Source organism: Heteronotia binoei, chromosome 2 (genome assembly GCF_032191835.1).
Source record: "Heteronotia binoei isolate CCM8104 ecotype False Entrance Well chromosome 2, APGP_CSIRO_Hbin_v1, whole genome shotgun sequence".
NCBI lineage: Eukaryota > Metazoa > Chordata > Lepidosauria > Squamata > Gekkonidae > Heteronotia > Heteronotia binoei.
In genome coordinates, this window is record NC_083224.1 from 192,168,464 (window position 1) to 192,184,976 (window position 16,513).

General features: G+C 50.9%; 1 protein-coding gene across 1 annotated transcript in view; it reads right to left on the minus strand.

The window, feature by feature from the left end:
• Positions 1-4,457: 4,457 nt before the first annotated feature.
• Positions 4,458-16,513, minus strand: part of HAUS8 (HAUS augmin like complex subunit 8) — a 24,035-nt gene continuing 11,979 nt past the window's right edge. The window contains exons 5-10 of the mRNA XM_060232758.1: positions 16,366-16,442; positions 14,130-14,204; positions 13,873-14,031; positions 12,112-12,253; positions 7,689-7,830; positions 4,458-4,708 (exon numbers count right to left, since the gene is read on the minus strand). Coding sequence (XP_060088741.1) covers positions 4,588-4,708; positions 7,689-7,830; positions 12,112-12,253; positions 13,873-14,031; positions 14,130-14,204; positions 16,366-16,442 — 716 coding nt within the window. The 3' untranslated portion in view covers positions 4,458-4,587. The remainder of the gene's footprint in view (positions 4,709-7,688; positions 7,831-12,111; positions 12,254-13,872; positions 14,032-14,129; positions 14,205-16,365; positions 16,443-16,513) is intronic.

Sequence of the window (16,513 nt, forward strand, 5' to 3'; positions counted from 1 at the left end):
CACTGAGAGCCGCTTCCGGGTTGGAGCCAGACGGGCCCCAGAGCGCACGCGCCAGGCTGGGAGGGGGGGCCAGGCATGCGCACGGCGGCCCGCTGAGGGCGCCGCCTCTGCCCGCTCGCGGGGGGTCTCTGGACTCCGCCTCGCAGGCTCCAGCTCCTTTCCGCGCAGGCGGCTTGCTTCACTCCCTTGCTGCATTCATACCTGTCAAGCAGGGGGCTCGCTTGCATCATTTAAAAACAAGCAATCTTAAAAACCAGGAGAACAAAGCAGGAGTCCAGTTAGCACCTTTAAGACTCAACCAAGTTTTTACTCAGAATGTCAGCTTTCGTATGCATGCACACTTCGTCAGCCAATGGAATGGGGCACAGTGAGCAGAACTTACGTATAGCTGGTGGTTAGTGGTTAAGAATGAGAAGTGATACCAAAAAAAAGTTGAACAAAGCAGGAATCCAGTGGCACCTTTAAGGGCAACCCAGTTTTATTCAGCATGGAAGCTTTCGTGTGCTCCCTTGGGCACACTTCATCAGACGAAGGGATCGGGTATTGCGGCTGGAATACATGGTTCGTTGATTAAGAGGGCAAACTAACTGATCACATGGTCACATAAAAGCGTGTGGCTTGGCCATTTGGTCTGGATAGCCATAAAAGGTAATAAAATTCCCTGCCAAATGTTGTTTCTGCAAATCTAGGTCAATCACAAAAGGACATGTCTATTGTAGTTGTAGTCCACCCAGTCTACTTCAAAAAAGTAATACAGTATTTTGCCACTGGATCCTAACTTTTCTGGAGAGCCAGTTTGGTGTAGTGGTTAAGTGTCTGGACTCTTATCTGGGAGAACCGGGTTTGATTCCCCACTCCTCCACTTGCACCTACTAGCATGGCCTTGGGTCAGCCAGAGCTCTGGCAGAGGTTGTCCTTGAAAGGGCAGCCGCTGTGAAGAGCCCTCTCCAGCCCCACCCACCTCACAGGGTGTCTGTTGTGGGGGAGGAACGTAAAGGAGATTGTGAGCCGCTCTGAGACTCTTCGGAGTGGAGGGCGGGATATAAATCCAATATCTTCTTCTTCTTTTTTTGTACCACTTTGCATGCTTAACTACTGCTCACCAGCTATATGTACCCGTATTTGCCGGCGTATAAGACGACCCCCCCAACATTTCCACTCAAAATATAGAGTTTGTTATATACTCGCCGTATAAGACCACCCCCTCTTCCGCACACCAAATAAAAGATAAAAGAACATCCGGCCCGCCCCTGCATCTCCCTGTGACCGGCACTAGTGTGCAAATGCGCATGTGCGAGCTCTGCATAGACAAGGGGCGGGCCGGAGCGCTGCTGCTTCCCGCCGAGCAGAACGGGCCGGTCACGCCGAAAAGGCTGGCACCCCTGTCTCGCTGCTGATGCTCACCGCAGCCACGCTGATGACCCGCCGCGGCCGCGCTGGATACCGCGCGATACTGGACGGTATGTAGAATGAGGCGGGCGGGCATCGGGAGGCCACTATGGGCACCGGGCGAGCATCGGAAGGCCACTATGGGCAGCTATGTCTATCCCAACTGAAGTGCACCCGGCGTATAAGAAGGCCCCGCCCCCCCACTTGGAGGCATGTTTTTCAGGGCAAAAAAGTAGTCTTATACACCAGCAAATACTGTAGTTCTGCTCACTGTGCCCCATTCCATTGTCTGAAGAAGTCTGCATGCATACGAAAGCTTACATTCGGAATAAAATAGATCCAGGTGGGCAGCCTTGTTGGTCTGAAGCAGTAGAACAAAGCAAGAGTCCGGTAGCACCTTGAAGACCGACACAATTTTATTCAGAATATATGCTTTTGTGTGCTCTAAGCACACTTCATCAGACAATAGTATGGAATGGCGAGCAGTCCTAAACGCAGAGAAAGCATTAGGGTTTGTAGAGTCTTTCAGGATCAAGTGCCGTGTTCTACTGGAGAAAGTTTTCCTTCCAGACGTTTCGTTCTCAGCTGCGGAGAACATCCTCAGTGGCGTTGCAGCCGGAGCAGGCGCTCTGACCTTCTTGGCTGCTGTGCATTGAGTGAGGCCAGGGCTGCTGGAGAGCTGCTATTTCTAGGCTGGAGGGGGTGTGATGAAAGGGCAATTGGTTTGTGGATGTGCCCATTGTTTGGTGGGGCTTCCTGGAAGGGTAGTGATAAGGAAACACCAAACAATGGGCACATCCACAAACCAATTGCCCTTTCATCACACCCCCTCCAGCCTAGAAATAGCAGCTCTCCAGCAGCCCTGGCCCCACTCAATGCACAGCAGCCAAGATGGTCTGAGCGCCTGCTCCAGCTGCAACGCCACTGAGGATGTTCTCCGCAGCTGAGAAAGAAACGTCTGGAAGGAAAACTTTCTCCAGTAGAACACGGCACTTGATCCCGAAAGATTCTACAAACCCTAATGATGTTACCAGCCGTGAAAACCTGAAATCTTTGATAGCAGAGAAAGCAGTCAGTGAGTTAGAACGCAGTCACGGAAATTTTTTTTTAGCAGATTAAGAGTCCCAAGTTGCACCTTTAAGACCAACAAAGTTTTATTCAAAATGCCACACTTTTCCGGATCTATCTACAGGATAGGACGGATCTATCCCTCCCGACACCGGCCAGGAGGGTGTGACCAGCCAGAAAAGTGTGGGATTTTGATCCAGAAAACATCAAACTGGTGCCCTGATCGACAAACGTATTGTGAACAAGCTAGAGCGCACTGACTTGTGGCAGAAGTCTGTGGTTGATAAAGGTGGGAGTGCCGAAACCGGTCCCTTGGGCTACAAAGATTTTCCTCTGCAATCATTTTGAGATCTGGCAACAAACACGGGCCAATTGAAAAAGGGACTGTTGATTATATTGGCCTTATGGACATCTTTGGGAAACTGTGATTTTGGACTTTGATGCCTCATTTTGAAGCGATGGATGTTGATTGCATGATATATCGAATACACATTATTTATTGGTTGTGCTACGCAGTTGTCTGTATACCCATTACAAGCATAGCCAGCTTCAAGAGGAGACTGTATAAACATCTGGAGCAGAGGTCCATCAGCGGCTATTAGCCACAGCATATTGTTGGAACTCTCAGTCTGGGGCAAGTGATGCTCTGTATTCTTGGTGCTTGGTGGGGGGCACAGTGGGTGGGCTTCTAGTGTCCTGGCCCCACTGATGCTCCTGATGGAACCTGGTTTTTTGGCCACTGTGTGACACAGTGTTGGACTGGAGGGGCCACTGGCCTGATCCAACGTGGCTTCTCTTGTTCTTCTGTCTGGGGCAGTGATGCTCTGTATTCTGGGTGCTTGCGGGGGGGGGAGCAACAGTGGAAGGGCTTCTAGTGTCCTGGCCCCACTGATGGCACCTGGTTTTTTGGCCACTGTGTGACCCAGGGTGTTGGACTGGAAGGGCCATTGGCCTGATCCAACATGGTTTCTCTTATGTTCTTATGTCTGGGGTAAGTGATGCTCTGTATTCTTGGTGCTTGGGAGGGGCAACAGTGGGAGGGCTTTTAGTGTCCTGGCCCCACTGATGGACCTCCTGATGGCACTTGGGGTTTTTTGGCCACTGTGTGTCGGTAGGTAGGTAGGTAGGTAATTTTATTTATATCCCGCCCTCCCCGCCGAAGCAGGCTCAGGGCGGCTGACAACCAGTCCAACACTGTCACACAGTGTTGGACTGGATGGGCCATTGGCCTGATCCAACATGGTTTCTCTTATGTTCTTATGTCTGGGGTAAGTGATGCTCTGTATTCTTGGTGCTTGGGAGGGGCAACAGTGGGAGGGCTTCTCGTGTCCTGCCCCCCACTGATGGACCTCCTGATGGCACCTGGGTTTATTTGGCCACTATGTGATCCAACATGGCTTCTCTTATGTTCTTCTGTCTGGGGCAAGTGATGCTCTGTATTCTTGGTGCTTCTGCGGGAGGGCAAAGGTGTGAGGACTTATAGTGTCCTGGCCCCACTGATGGATCTCCTGATGGCGCCTTTTTTTTTGGCCACTTTCTGACAGAGTGTTGGACTGGAGGGGCCACTGGCCTGATCCAACATGGCTTTTCTTATGTTCCTTTTCCCCACAGGAGTGAGTGGCCAGTCTCCCATGCAGAACACAAGATGCCACCAGGGGGAAGGCAAAAGCCACTGCTCTCTCCAGACCCCACCTGTGAGGCGTTGGGCCCGCTCGTGGGTCACGGCCGCATTAAGGAATACGGAGCCGGGCCCCTGCCCCACTTTTGAGGGTGCCACCAGGAAAGCCTTGCAGGCCTCACAAACAGATGCCTCAGGACAGGAGGCTAGCAAAGCTTGGTGCTCAAAGGCAGACTGCCCCTCTGCGTGGAGGCTCCACTTAGTCAACACAGTGGATATGGAGGTGGCCTTGGGTAAAGCAAGGGGGGGGAACTTCCGCTAGTATGGCTATTTTCACGCAGGAACGAGTAAACTCATTCACTGAAGCAGAGAGAAAGCGTCCTCGCGGCGAAAAAGTGTGTTTAATATCAAACACGGCAAATGTGAAAGGGCAGTGGATGCTTTCTGGCAAAGGCAGTGCCGTCGCAGCTGGTTGCCAGGGAAAGGAGCTCCAGTCCACCAAGAGTCCAGGCCTAAGGGAAGTAATATTGCTTCATGGCCTCCAGCCCCAAGGTGTCTTCGCAGCTTTTCTGGTGGTGCAGCGAGACCTCCTTGCTCACGTCGGCAGAAAGCTTCAGCACGGTGGCAAAGCTCCTGGAAAAGAGGAACAGGCTTAGAAGCAAGTGGCCCCAGGGGTCAAGAGCAGAAGGCCCACAAAGGCGCCGGACAGGGTCTGCGTCAGCTGGGAGCGTCCTGGGCAAAACTGTACTGAGCACCCAGAAAGCCCTGGATTCCAGCCTGGAGTGCGAGGAGCAGCTAAAGACACCTTTGCTAAAGACCCTGGAGAGCTGCCAACATTAGTGTAGGCCAGGGGTCCTCAAACTGCGGCCCGCTAAGGACGTTTATGCGGCCCGCCGGGTTATGGCAAAATCAGACCGGAAGTGACGTTCAACCTAAACTTGCGTTAGCAACGCACACTTCCGGCACTGGGCTGAGGCGGCGGAGACAGAGTGTGAAGTGATACCGAGGTGAGGTGAGTTCCCAGGCCGGGGTGTGTGGTGTGGGGAAGGGAGAGAGATGCAGAAGACAGAGAACTGACGGCCCGCGGCCTTGTACAGTAACGGCAGTCCGGCCCTCCAACAGTCTGAGGGACAGTGAACTGGCCCCCTATTTAAAAAGTTTGAGGACCCCTGGTGTAGGCAATGGAGCCAAGGTCTAACTCCCTCTAAGGCAGCGGACAGTGAAAGGCCACTGGCAGAGAACTGAAGACTCCACGGGCCATCTCCTGCCTCTCTGGAGCGAGGAAAGGCCAAGCGCAAGGTGATGCACATTGGGGCCAAAAATCCCAATTATAAATACAAGTTGATGGGGTGTGAACTGGCTGAGACTGGCCAAGAGAGAGATCTTGGGGTCGTGGTAGAGAACTCACTGAAAATGTCAACACAGTGTGCGATTGCAATAAAAAAGGCCAACGTCACGCTGGGAATTATTAGGAAGAGAATGGAAAACAAATCAGCCAGTATCATAATGCCCCTGTATAAATCGATGGTGCGGTCTCATTTGGAGTACTGTGTGCAGTTCTGGTCACCGCACCTCAAAAAGGATATTACAGCATTGGAAAAAGTGCAGAAAAGGGCAACTAGAATGATTCAAGGGTTGGAACACTTTCCCTATGAAGAAAGGCTGAAATGCTTGGGGCTCTTTAGCTTGGAGAAACGTCGACTGCGGAGTGACATGATCAAGGTTTACAAGATTATGCATAGAATACAGAATGTAGAGAAAGTTGTACTTTTCTCCCTTTCTCAAATTACGAGAACTCATGCGCACTCGATGAAATTGGTGAGCGTTTGGGTTAGAATGGATAAAAGGAAGTCCTTCACCCAAAGGGTGATAAACATGTGGAATTCACTGCCACGGGAGGTGGTGGTGGCTATAAACATAGCCAACTTCAAGAGGGGATTGGATAAACATATGGAGCAGAGGTCCATCTGTGGCTATTAGCCACAGCATATTGTTGGAACTCTCTGTCTGGGGCAAGTGATGCTCTGTATTCTTGGTGCTTGGGGGGGTGGGCAACAGTGGGAGGGCTTCTGGTGTCCTGGCCCCACTGATGGACCTCCTGATGGCACCTGGGTTTTTTTGGCTGCCGCGTGGAGCAGAGAAGGCTGCTCTAGACGGACTGATGAACAGTCGAGACAGGAAGCATCCAATATTGTGCGCAGCATTTTTGGCAGAAGATTTTATTTACTTTATTTATATGCTGGCCTTTATTCCCAGGGGAGACCAAAGCAGCTTGCATCGTCCTCCTTTCCTCCATTTTATCCCCGCAACAACCCTGGGAGGTATGATAGGCTGAGAATGTGTGACAGGCCCAAGGTCGCCTGGAGGGCTGCACCCACCGGCTGCTCTCAGTGCCTGATGCTGCAAACCCCTCCAATGAGAGAACTAACGCCACAGCCAGCCAGGATGGGGAACGGCTTTTGTGACCTTCCCGTTTCTCCTCTGGAAGTCAGCTCTCTGGGCAGCGGAGTGGCAGAAGGGGGTGTGAGAAAATGAAGCTAAGCACGGCTGCAGCTGAACAACCTCCAAGGGACCCCACACCTAGAGAGCCAGTTTGGTGTAGCGGTTAAGTGTGCAGACTCTTATCTGGGAGAACCGGGTTTGATTCCCCACTCCTCCACTTGCACCTGCTGGAATGGCCTTGGGTCAGCCATAGCCCTGGCAGAGGTTGTCCTTGAAAGGGCAGCTTCTGGGAGAGCTCTCTCAGCCCCACCCACCTCACAGGGTGTCTGTTGTGGGGGAGGAAGGGAAAGGAGATTGTAGACCACTCTGAGACTTTGTCCTTGAAAGGGCAGCTTCTGGGGGAGCTCTCTCAGCCCCACCTGCCTCACAGGGTGCCTGTTGAGGGGGAGGAAGGGAAAGGAGATTGTAGGCCGCTCTGTGTCTCTGTCCTTGAAAGGGCAGCTTCTGGAAGAGCTCTCTCAGCCCCACCCACCTCACAGGGTGTCTGTTGTGGGGGAGGAAGGGAAAGGAGATTGTAGGCCGCTCTGAGTCTCTGTCCTTGAAAGGGCAGCTGCTGTGAGAGGTCTCTCAGCCCCACCCACCTCACAGGATGTCTGTTGTGGGGGAGGAAGGGAAAGGAGATTGTAGGCTGCTCTGAGACTCTGTCCTTGAAAGGGCAGCTTCTGGGAGAGCTCTCTCAGCCCCACCCGCCTCACAGGGTGTCTGTTGTGGGGGAAGAAGGGAAAGGCGATTGTAGGCTGCTCTGAGACTCTGTCCTTGAAAGGGCAGCTTCTGGGAGAGCTCTCTCAGCCCCACCCACCTCACAGGGTGTCTGTTGTGGGGCAGGAAGTTATGGGAGATTGTAAGCCACTTTGAGTCTCTGATTCAGAGAGAAGGGCAGGGTATAAATCTGCAGTCTTCTTCCAACTGCCTTGCTGGAAGAAGCAGCAGAGAAAAGTGAGCGGAGGCTGCCAACACACACACGCGTCCCACTGGCCCTCTGCTAAGTGACCCAAGGGCAATACACAGGAGTGCTCACAAAACGCTCTGTTTGGAGACTCTCCTCCCCACACCCCAAAAAAGCTCAGGGTTTTTTTTTGGGGGGGGAGGGGGTTGAATTTTCTAAAAGTACCTGGGGAGCTCATCCGCCAGCTTCAGAGACGTCTCTTCCAGCTCCTTCACCGCGGGCAGCGCTTGGGCGTTGTGCTCCGAATGTTCCTGCAGGCTCTTCTTTAGAACGCTCTGAGTGGCCGTCAGGTGTTCCTGCAGGTCAGCTACTCAGAAAGAGGAAGCACACACAAGGGGGATCGGAGTCAGCCAAGGTTTCATACCACAGGGTCAAGATGCCTTGCCATTTTGTCTTGGGTTGGAACCTGCTTTTGCTTTCTGCTCCTCGCTCGCTTCGCACCTATGGAACACTTAGCAACATTCCTTATGCCTGCGGCAACCGAGGTCGCTCCTTTAAGATTATGTGCACCTGCAAAGCGGCCTGGGAAAGACTTGGGGGGAGGGGTCACAGCTGCCCACTTATCTTCAAACTTGCAACAGTTTAAGCCGACCCTATATAGGAGCCCTGTGGCGCAGAGTGGTAAAGCTGCAGTACTGCAGTCGGAGCCCTCTGCTCATGACCTGAGTTCGATCCCGGCGAAAGCTGGTTCAGGTAGCCGGCTCCAGGTTGACTCAGCCTTCCATCCTTCCGAGGTCGGACAAATGAGTCCCCAGCTTGCTGGGGGGAAAGTGTAGAGGACTGGGGAAGGCAACGGCAAACCACCCCGTAAAAAGTCTGCTGTGAAAACGTTGTGAAAGCAACGTCACCCCAGAGTCGGAAATGACTGGTGCTTGCGCAGGGGACTGCCTTTATATGAGAGGGGCAAAAGCCCGCCAAGTCTGTTTTTGCAAAGTTCGTCCTGCTTTCAACTGTCCTATCAATAAATATCCATTAACAAAGTATACTGTTTGTTATCATTGAACTGTGGGGCTCCAGACAATAGCACTGTGTGGAGGCCTGGCTCACACATGCCGGAGAAGGAATTACGCTGTAGCTGACTGTAATGGGGAAGAAGACCACCCTTTGGAAGGATTCCCCTCTACTAAGAACTCCCAGCAGATTCTCCTAAAGTTCAGAACTTTTGGTCCTTGTTAGTTGCCAAAATAACTGAAATTGTGGGAATTATCATACCTTTTACCCCTGACTCAATTCTTTTGAATCACTGGCCAAATCATTCTCTTCGACCTTTACAAACTGAACTTATTTCCTGATTACTACTTGCTGGGAAAATGGTATTAGCCCAGGTATGGAAGTCAAAGAAAACCCCTAGTGTTAAAACTTGGTTAAAAAACAAGCTGGCTACTCAGATATTTTTGATGGAAAATCCTGAAATGGATAATATTTTTGAAGAAAAATGGTTTGCATTTTTTTGAGTTCGTTAATTGTAAAGGTTCTGAAGACTGTAAAATACCAATCAAGTACGCAGACTTTGTATTAATTTAGTAAGGAGGTGGGTGGGGTTCAGAGAGCTCTTCCAAAAGCTGCCCCCTTTCAAGGACAACCTCTGCCAGAGCTCTGGCTGACCCAAGGCCATTCCAGCAGGTGCAAGTGCAGGAGTGGGGAATCAAACTCGGTTCTCCCAGATAAGAGTCCGCGCACTTAACCACTGCACCAAACTGGCTCTCAGAATAGCTGGAGGTTTTTTGAGGATATGAACAACCGTGTGCACAAGGGTGGCCCATTAGATGGTTTACCTAGACTTCCACCACAGCTGTTGATAACAGTGCCTAGCTGGGCACACATCTGGCCATCACTGCATCAATTGCACTGGTTACCAGTTGAGTTCCAGATCCGTTTCAGGGTTTTAGTATTGGCTTTTAAAGCCTTGCATGGCCTGGGACCGACATACCTACGAGACCGCATCTCCCGAATATTCCCTGGAGATTGCTACAATCCGGCATACAACATCTGCTGACCGTCCCCAGCCCGAAAGATGTCCATTTTGCCTCAACTAAGGCCAGGGCCTTTTCAGCCTTGGCCCCAGCCTGTTGGAATCGAAATAGAGGGGCACCAAAGAAGAGGTACAAGGACTCCCTGAAGAAATCCCTTGGCACCTGTCGCATCAACCATCACCAGTGGTCTGACCTAGCCTCAGATCGCAAAGCATGGAGGCACACCGTCCACCAGGCTGTCTCTTCCTTTGAGAACGCACGCATAGCTGGCCTTGAGGACAAAAGGAGATTGAGGAAGAATCGCACTGCTACAGCACCAACCCCAAATCAGACTTTTCCCTGCAGCCACTGTGGCCGGACCTGCCTGTCCCGCATTGGTCTTGTCAGCCACCGGCGAGCCTGCAGCAGACGTGGACTACTGCACTTTTCTTAAATCTTCGTTCGCGAAGTCAAGCTGAGAGAGAGAGGGCCAGGGCCTTTTCAGCCTTGGCCCCAGCCTGTTGGAATCAGCTCCCCTTGCAGATCCAAGCCCTCACTGAACTGTTACCTTTTTTGTAGAGCCTGTAAAACGGAGCTATTCTGCCAGGCCTTGAGTTGAGGCAGTGAGCATCCTACTCTCTCGGGCGTTCCATTCCATCAGCTAGCCCTATGCTGTGGTACCATCGCTACTGTAATAAGAAGCTACCTCTTTACTGTGCCAGATCCTTAATCTATATAACATGTGCCCAACTGAGCCACCACCTATAACTGTTTATGATCAAATTGCATTGTTTTATTATTGATATGTTTTAATTATTATTTATACTGTTTTTATAACGATGTTATCCACCCTGTGCCCTTTCTGGGATAGGGCGGAATCTAAATAGTCTAAATAAATAAAAAATATAAATAAAGCTTTCGGTAAAGTCAAAAGGCTCCTAAAGTTAATTCAGCAGCCATGGAATAAGAGGACAAGTGCTCTAGTGGATTAAAAACTGGGTGACTAACAGGAAACAGAGAATGAGCCTAAGTGGGCACTTTTCACAGTGGAAGGTGAGCAGTGGGGTACCACAGGGCTCAGTACTGGGTCTGGTGCTTTTTAACTTGTGCATTAATGATTTGGAGTTGGGAGTCAGCAGCGAAGTGGCTAAGTTTGCCCTTTCAAAGACAACCTCTGCCAGAGATATGGCTAACCCAAGGCCATTCCAGCAGGTGCAAGTGGAGGAGGGGGGAATCAAACCCAGTTCTCACTGATAAGAGAGCTCTGGCTGACCCAAGGCCATTCCAGCAGGTGAAAGTGGAGGAGTGGGGAATCAAATCCAGTTCTCCCTGATAAGATAGCTCTGGCTGACCCAAGGCCATTCCAGCAGGTGCAAGTGAAGGAGTGGGGAATCAAACCCGGTTCTCCCTGATAAGAGAGCTCTGGCTGACCCAAGGCCATTCCAGCAGGTGCAAGTGAAGGAGTGGGGAATCAAACCCGGTTCTCCCTGATAAGAGAGCTCTGGCTGACCCAAGGCCATTCCAGCAGGTGCAAGTGGAGGAGTGGGGAATCAAACCCGGTTCTCCCAGATAAGAGAGCTCTGGCTAACCCAAGGCTATTCCAGCAGGTGCAAGTGGTGCACGAAGTTGTTAAGGGTGTGAGGCGCCCCAGAGGGATGTCAGCTGGGCGAGTGGGCATCAGCATGGCAAACGAGGCTTAATGTGGCCAAGTGCAAAGCAACTTTTGGGAGGGACAGTGGCTGAGTGGCAGAGCATCTGCTTGGTAAGCAGAAGGTCCCAGGTATAATCCCCGGCATCTCCAACTAAAAACAGTCCAGGCAAGTAGGTGTGAAAAACCTCCACTTGAGACCCTGGAGAGCCGCTGCCAGTCTGAGTAGACAATACTGACTTTGATGGACCCAGGACAGTTTGATTTAGTATAAGGCAGCTTCATATGTTCATGTTCAATGCACATTGGAGCCAAAAATCCTAACTATAAACACATGCTGATGGGGTCCAAACTGGCGGTTAACTGACCAGAAGAGAGATCTTGGAGTCATGGTAGATGTCACTGAAAACGTCGAGACAGTGTGCGACTGCAATAAAAAAGGCCAATGCTATGCTGGGGATTACTAGGAGAACTGAAAACAAATCAGCCAGTATCTTAATGTCCTTGTATATTTATATGGTGTGGCCTCATTGGAATACTGTGTACACTTCTGGTCACCGTATCTCAAAAAAGATATTATAGCATTGGAAAAGGAGCAGAAAAAAGCAACTGAAATGATTACAGAGATGGAACACTTTCCCTATGAAGAAAGGTTAAGGAGCTCAAGGCTCTTTAGCTTGGAGAAACTTCGACTGAGGGGTGACACGATAGACTGGGCTTGCCTGGGTTATCCGAGTCATCGTCAGCACTGTTTTTGATTACTATTGAGTGCTTTGTACACCCGTTCTATGCGCATCAAAAGAAACACTGCTTTAGAGAAATGCAGGAAAGTGAGGGCTTTCATTCCCTTCTCTCTGGTTAGCAAAACCCGAATCAAGGTAAGTAAATCTGCAGATGTTTGCTAGATTTATTAAAGTTTCTAAATTTAGCTTCCCTTAAGAAGAAAATCTGTTCTGAAAGAAAGAGAAAAAAAACCATGCCCACATACCAAGGTACTGACTCCGATTCTCTCCCGTATGGATCTCTTTCAGGGGCAATTCATGCCGCGTCGAGTCCAGAGAAGTGGCAAACTGCTTGTACTCCTCGTGGAAATTGGCAAGCCGCTCTGCAATGGGAGCAAGCACTTCAAGCTGGAAGCAGAGGAGGAAAACACACTTATAAAACCTGCTCCTGGAGGACTGGAACGAACCACAAACACTTTCCCCTGCAGAAGAAAGTTTTGAGTCCAGTTGTAAACCCAAAAAATACCTTCTGATTTTTTTTTTTTGTGCACACCTATAGATGTAATATAGGAGCCCCGTGGCGCAGAGTGGTGAAGCTGCAATACTGCACTCCTAAGCTCTGCTCATGACCTGAGTTCGATCCTCAGTGGAAGCTCAAGGTTGACTAAGCTTTCCATCCTTCCAAGGTCGGTCAAATGAGTACCCAGCTTGCTGGGGGGAGGGTGGGGGGCGTGGAGTGTAGATGTCTGGGGAAGGCAATGGCAAACCACCCCATAAAAAAAGTCTGCTGTGGAAACGTTGTGATGCACCGTCGCCCCAGAGGAGGGATGGTGGCTCAGTGGTAGAGTATCTCCTTTTTAAGCAGAAGTTCCCAGGTTCAATCCCCGGCATCTCCAACTAAAAAAGGGTCCAGGCAAGTAGGCATAAAAACCTCAGCTTGAGACCCTGGAGATCAGTTGCCAGTCTGAGTAGACAAGACTGACTTTGATGGACCCAGGGGGAGTCTGATTCAGTATAGAGCAGCTTCATATGTTCCTATACGTTCATTTGAACCTGGCTTTAAGGGAGGGACGGTGGCTCAGTGGTAGAGCATCTGCTTGATGAGCAGAAGGTCCCAGGTTCAATCCTCAGCATCTCCAACTAAAAAGGGTTCAGGCAAGTAAGCATGAAAAACCTCAGCTTGAGTCCCTGGAGAACCACTACCAGTCTGAGAAGACAAGACCGACTTTGATGGACTGAGGGGGGTCGGATTCAATAGAAGGCAGCTTCATATGTTCATATGCTTAGGGGAGGGATGATGGCTCAGTGGTAGAGCATCTGCTTGGTAAGCAGGAGGTCTCAGGTTCAATCCTCAGCATCTCCAAGTAAAAAGGGTCCAGGCAAGTAGGTGTGAAAAACCTCAGCTTGAGACCCTGGAAAGCCGCTGCCAGTCTGAGTAGCCAATGCTGACTTTGAGGGACCCAGAGGGGGTCTGATTCAGTACAGGGCAGCTTCATATGTTCATATATGTTCATTTGAACCTGGTTTTAAGGGAGGGGCAGTGGCTCAGTGGTTTGATGGACCGAGGGGGGTCGGATTCAGTAGAAGGCAGCTTCATATGTTCATATGCTCAGGGGAGGGATGGTGGCTCAGTGGTAGAGCATCTGCTTGGTAAGCAGGAGGTCCCAGGTTCAATCCCCAGCATCTCCAGCTAAAAAGGGTCCAGGCAAATAGGCGTGAAAAATCTCAGCTTGAGACCCTGGAGAGCCGCTTGAGACCCTGGGGAGCCGCTGCCAGTCTGAGTAGACAATACTGACTTTGATGGACCCGGGGGAGGTCTGATTCAGTATAGGGCAGCTTCATGTGTTCAGTGTCAGAAACAACTGGTGCTTGCACAGAGGACTACCTTTACCTTTATAAATGTAATACCACCCCTCCCCCCACAATCCCAGTTATTGTTTAACCTATGTTGTGATCTACCCTGAGCCCATTATGGGAAAGGGCGGAATATCCTGTAAGTTCACTAGATCAATAATAAATAAATAAACCTGTCCGCTGAGCACATCACGGAGGTCCTGCTCTTTCTTCAGCTGCAGAAGTCTGAGTTTCTTCCTGTGGGCCTCGCTCTGAAGTTTCTCACGTTCCTTTAAGAGGGCCAGCAAGTTCCTCTCTTCTTTCTCCTCCAGGGCAGCAAGGTTTCTCTCCATCTGTTCGGACAGCGGTGTGATAAATGGGTACAACTGAGTAGGGTTAGGATTTTGTGTTTTTTTCCAAAGAGGACAGCATTCGCCCTAAGGCTGCTCACCTTGACGGAGGCGTATGTTAAAAGCAGCGTCTGAGAGTCCAGCATTTGAATCAGATCTTCTGCATCAGCAGACATCTAGAAGAAACCAAAGAGATTAGATTAGATTCATATCCCACCCTCCCTGCCGAAGCAGACTCAGGGTGGCTCACAACAATAGAAACAATTTGTTGTTGTTGTTCAGTTGCACAGTCGAGTCCGACTCTTTGTGACCCCATGGACAAAGTCACGCCAGGCCCTCCTGTCTTCCACCCTCCTCCGAAGTCTGCTCAAATTCATGTTAGTTGCATCAGTACCACTGTCCAGCCATCTCCTCTTTGGCCGTCCCCTTCTTCTTTTGCCTTCTGTCTTTCCCAGCATCAGGGTCTTCTCCAGGGAGTGCTCCCTTCTCATTGGGTGGCCAAAGGATGGACAAAGTCACGCCAAGCCCTCCTTTCTTCCACCATCCTCCAAAGTCTGCACAAATTCATGCTAGTTGCATCAGTAACGCTGTCCAGTCATCTCCTCTTTTGCCGTCCCCTTCTTCCTTTCCCTTCTGCCTTTCCCAGCATCAGGATCTTCTCCAGGGAGTGCTCCCTTCTCATTGGGTGGCCAAAGGATTGGAGCTTCAGCATCTGACCTTCCAGGGAACAGTCTGGGTTGATTTCCTTTAGGACTGACTGATTTGATCTTCTTGCAGTCCGAGGGACTCTCAAGAGTCTTCTCCAGCACCACATCTCAGAAGCATCAATAGATTACAGTAAAACATCAATACAACAGTTCCAGCGATTAAAACAGTTTAAAACAATAAAAGACAATTTGGTGCTAATATCAGATTACTTTCTGACGGCATTTTGAGCTGTCGGGTGTCCTTTGTATTGCTACATCGGCAGTTTAGTTAAAGGCTGGAACAGTGTTGCCTTACAGGGTGAGGTCCAGCAAGGCTCTGACCTCCAGCAGTTGGTTCTACCAACAGGCGACGGTGACTGAAAAAGCTCTATCACTAGTGGTTTTCAATCTTGCCTCCTTCAGCCCGGGGACTGATAGAAGATTTCGTGTTCCAGATCTAAGTACCCTCTCTGGGGAACATGTGGGAAGAGAGGCCCCCTTGAAGATGAACCAGGCCACATCTCTACACCATTCAGAAGGCAAGACCCTCTGCCCTCCTTCCAGCATGTCTCTACACATTTCTCTCTGCAAAATGAACCTCATGGTCAGGATCTCTCCCTTTCTCCTTCACTGCTCCTACTGCCTGCTGGTATTCAAGGCTGCCCTCTCAGCCCCACCCAACTCACAGGGTGTCTGTTGTGGGGGACGAAGGCAAAGGAGATGGTAGGCCACTCTGAGTCTCTGTCCTTGAAAGTGCAGCTTCTGGGGGAGCTCTCTCAGCCCCACTCACCTCACAGGGTTTCTGTTGTGAGGGAGGAAGATAAAGGAGATCGTAGGCTGCTCTGAGGCTCTGTCCTTGAAAGGGGCAGCTTCTGGGGGAGCTCTTTCAGCCCCACCCACCTCACAGGGTGTCTGTTGTGGGGGAGGAAGGGAGAGGAGATTGTAGGCCACTCTGAGACTCTGTCCTTGAAAGGGCAGCTTCTTGGAGAGCTCTCTCAGCCCCACCCACCTCACAGGGTGTCTGTTGTGGGGGAGGAAGGGAGAGGAGATTGTAGGCCGCTCTGAGACTCTGTCCTTGAAAGGGCAGCTTCTGGGAGAGCTCTCTCAGCCCCACCCACCTCTCAGGGTGTCTGTTGTGGGGGGAGAAGACATAGGAAATTGTGAGCCGCTCTGAGTCTCTCATTCAGAGAGAAGGGCAGGGTATAAATCTGCAATCTTCTTCTTGATGGCCAGACAAAGCACCATTAAGGAGAGAAGAGCCAGATGGCAGCCATCTTGATTTGACAAAATGGATTCTCAGCACGGCCCAGCTTGTTGATTCTGGTGCCCACAGGCCCTCTCGTCAGCACGTCAGAAAGAGGGTCAGGAAGAAACTCTGCCAAGCTGGTGTTGAGGCAGCCCCGGATGAGTCCCCTGCCCAAAGACAGAGGGCGCAAATGGCCTTGGGGAAGGGCCAGCATGCAGGGGCTGTGCTCACCACACCCAGCGCAAGTCAGGGGTAAAGGGAAAACCCTCAGCAGCAACACACAGCTGCACGCGGCAGTCAGGCAAAGAGGATCCTGGGGCATGCACAGAACTCACGCATTTGTGGTGGGGGGGAGACCCTTCCAGCCAAACAGGACCTCTGTTCAGTTCCTGCTGCTTTACTCACCAGGCTCTGCTGTTTCCTGGAGGCACTTTTCCCGGCAGTATTTGGCTTTGAGAGAGCCGTCCCAGGTCGGGCTTCGTCTAGACACAGAAGAAGGGGTTTTACTCAGTGGAAAACAAGACGGTCAGAAAACCCCTTTCATTTGATACGC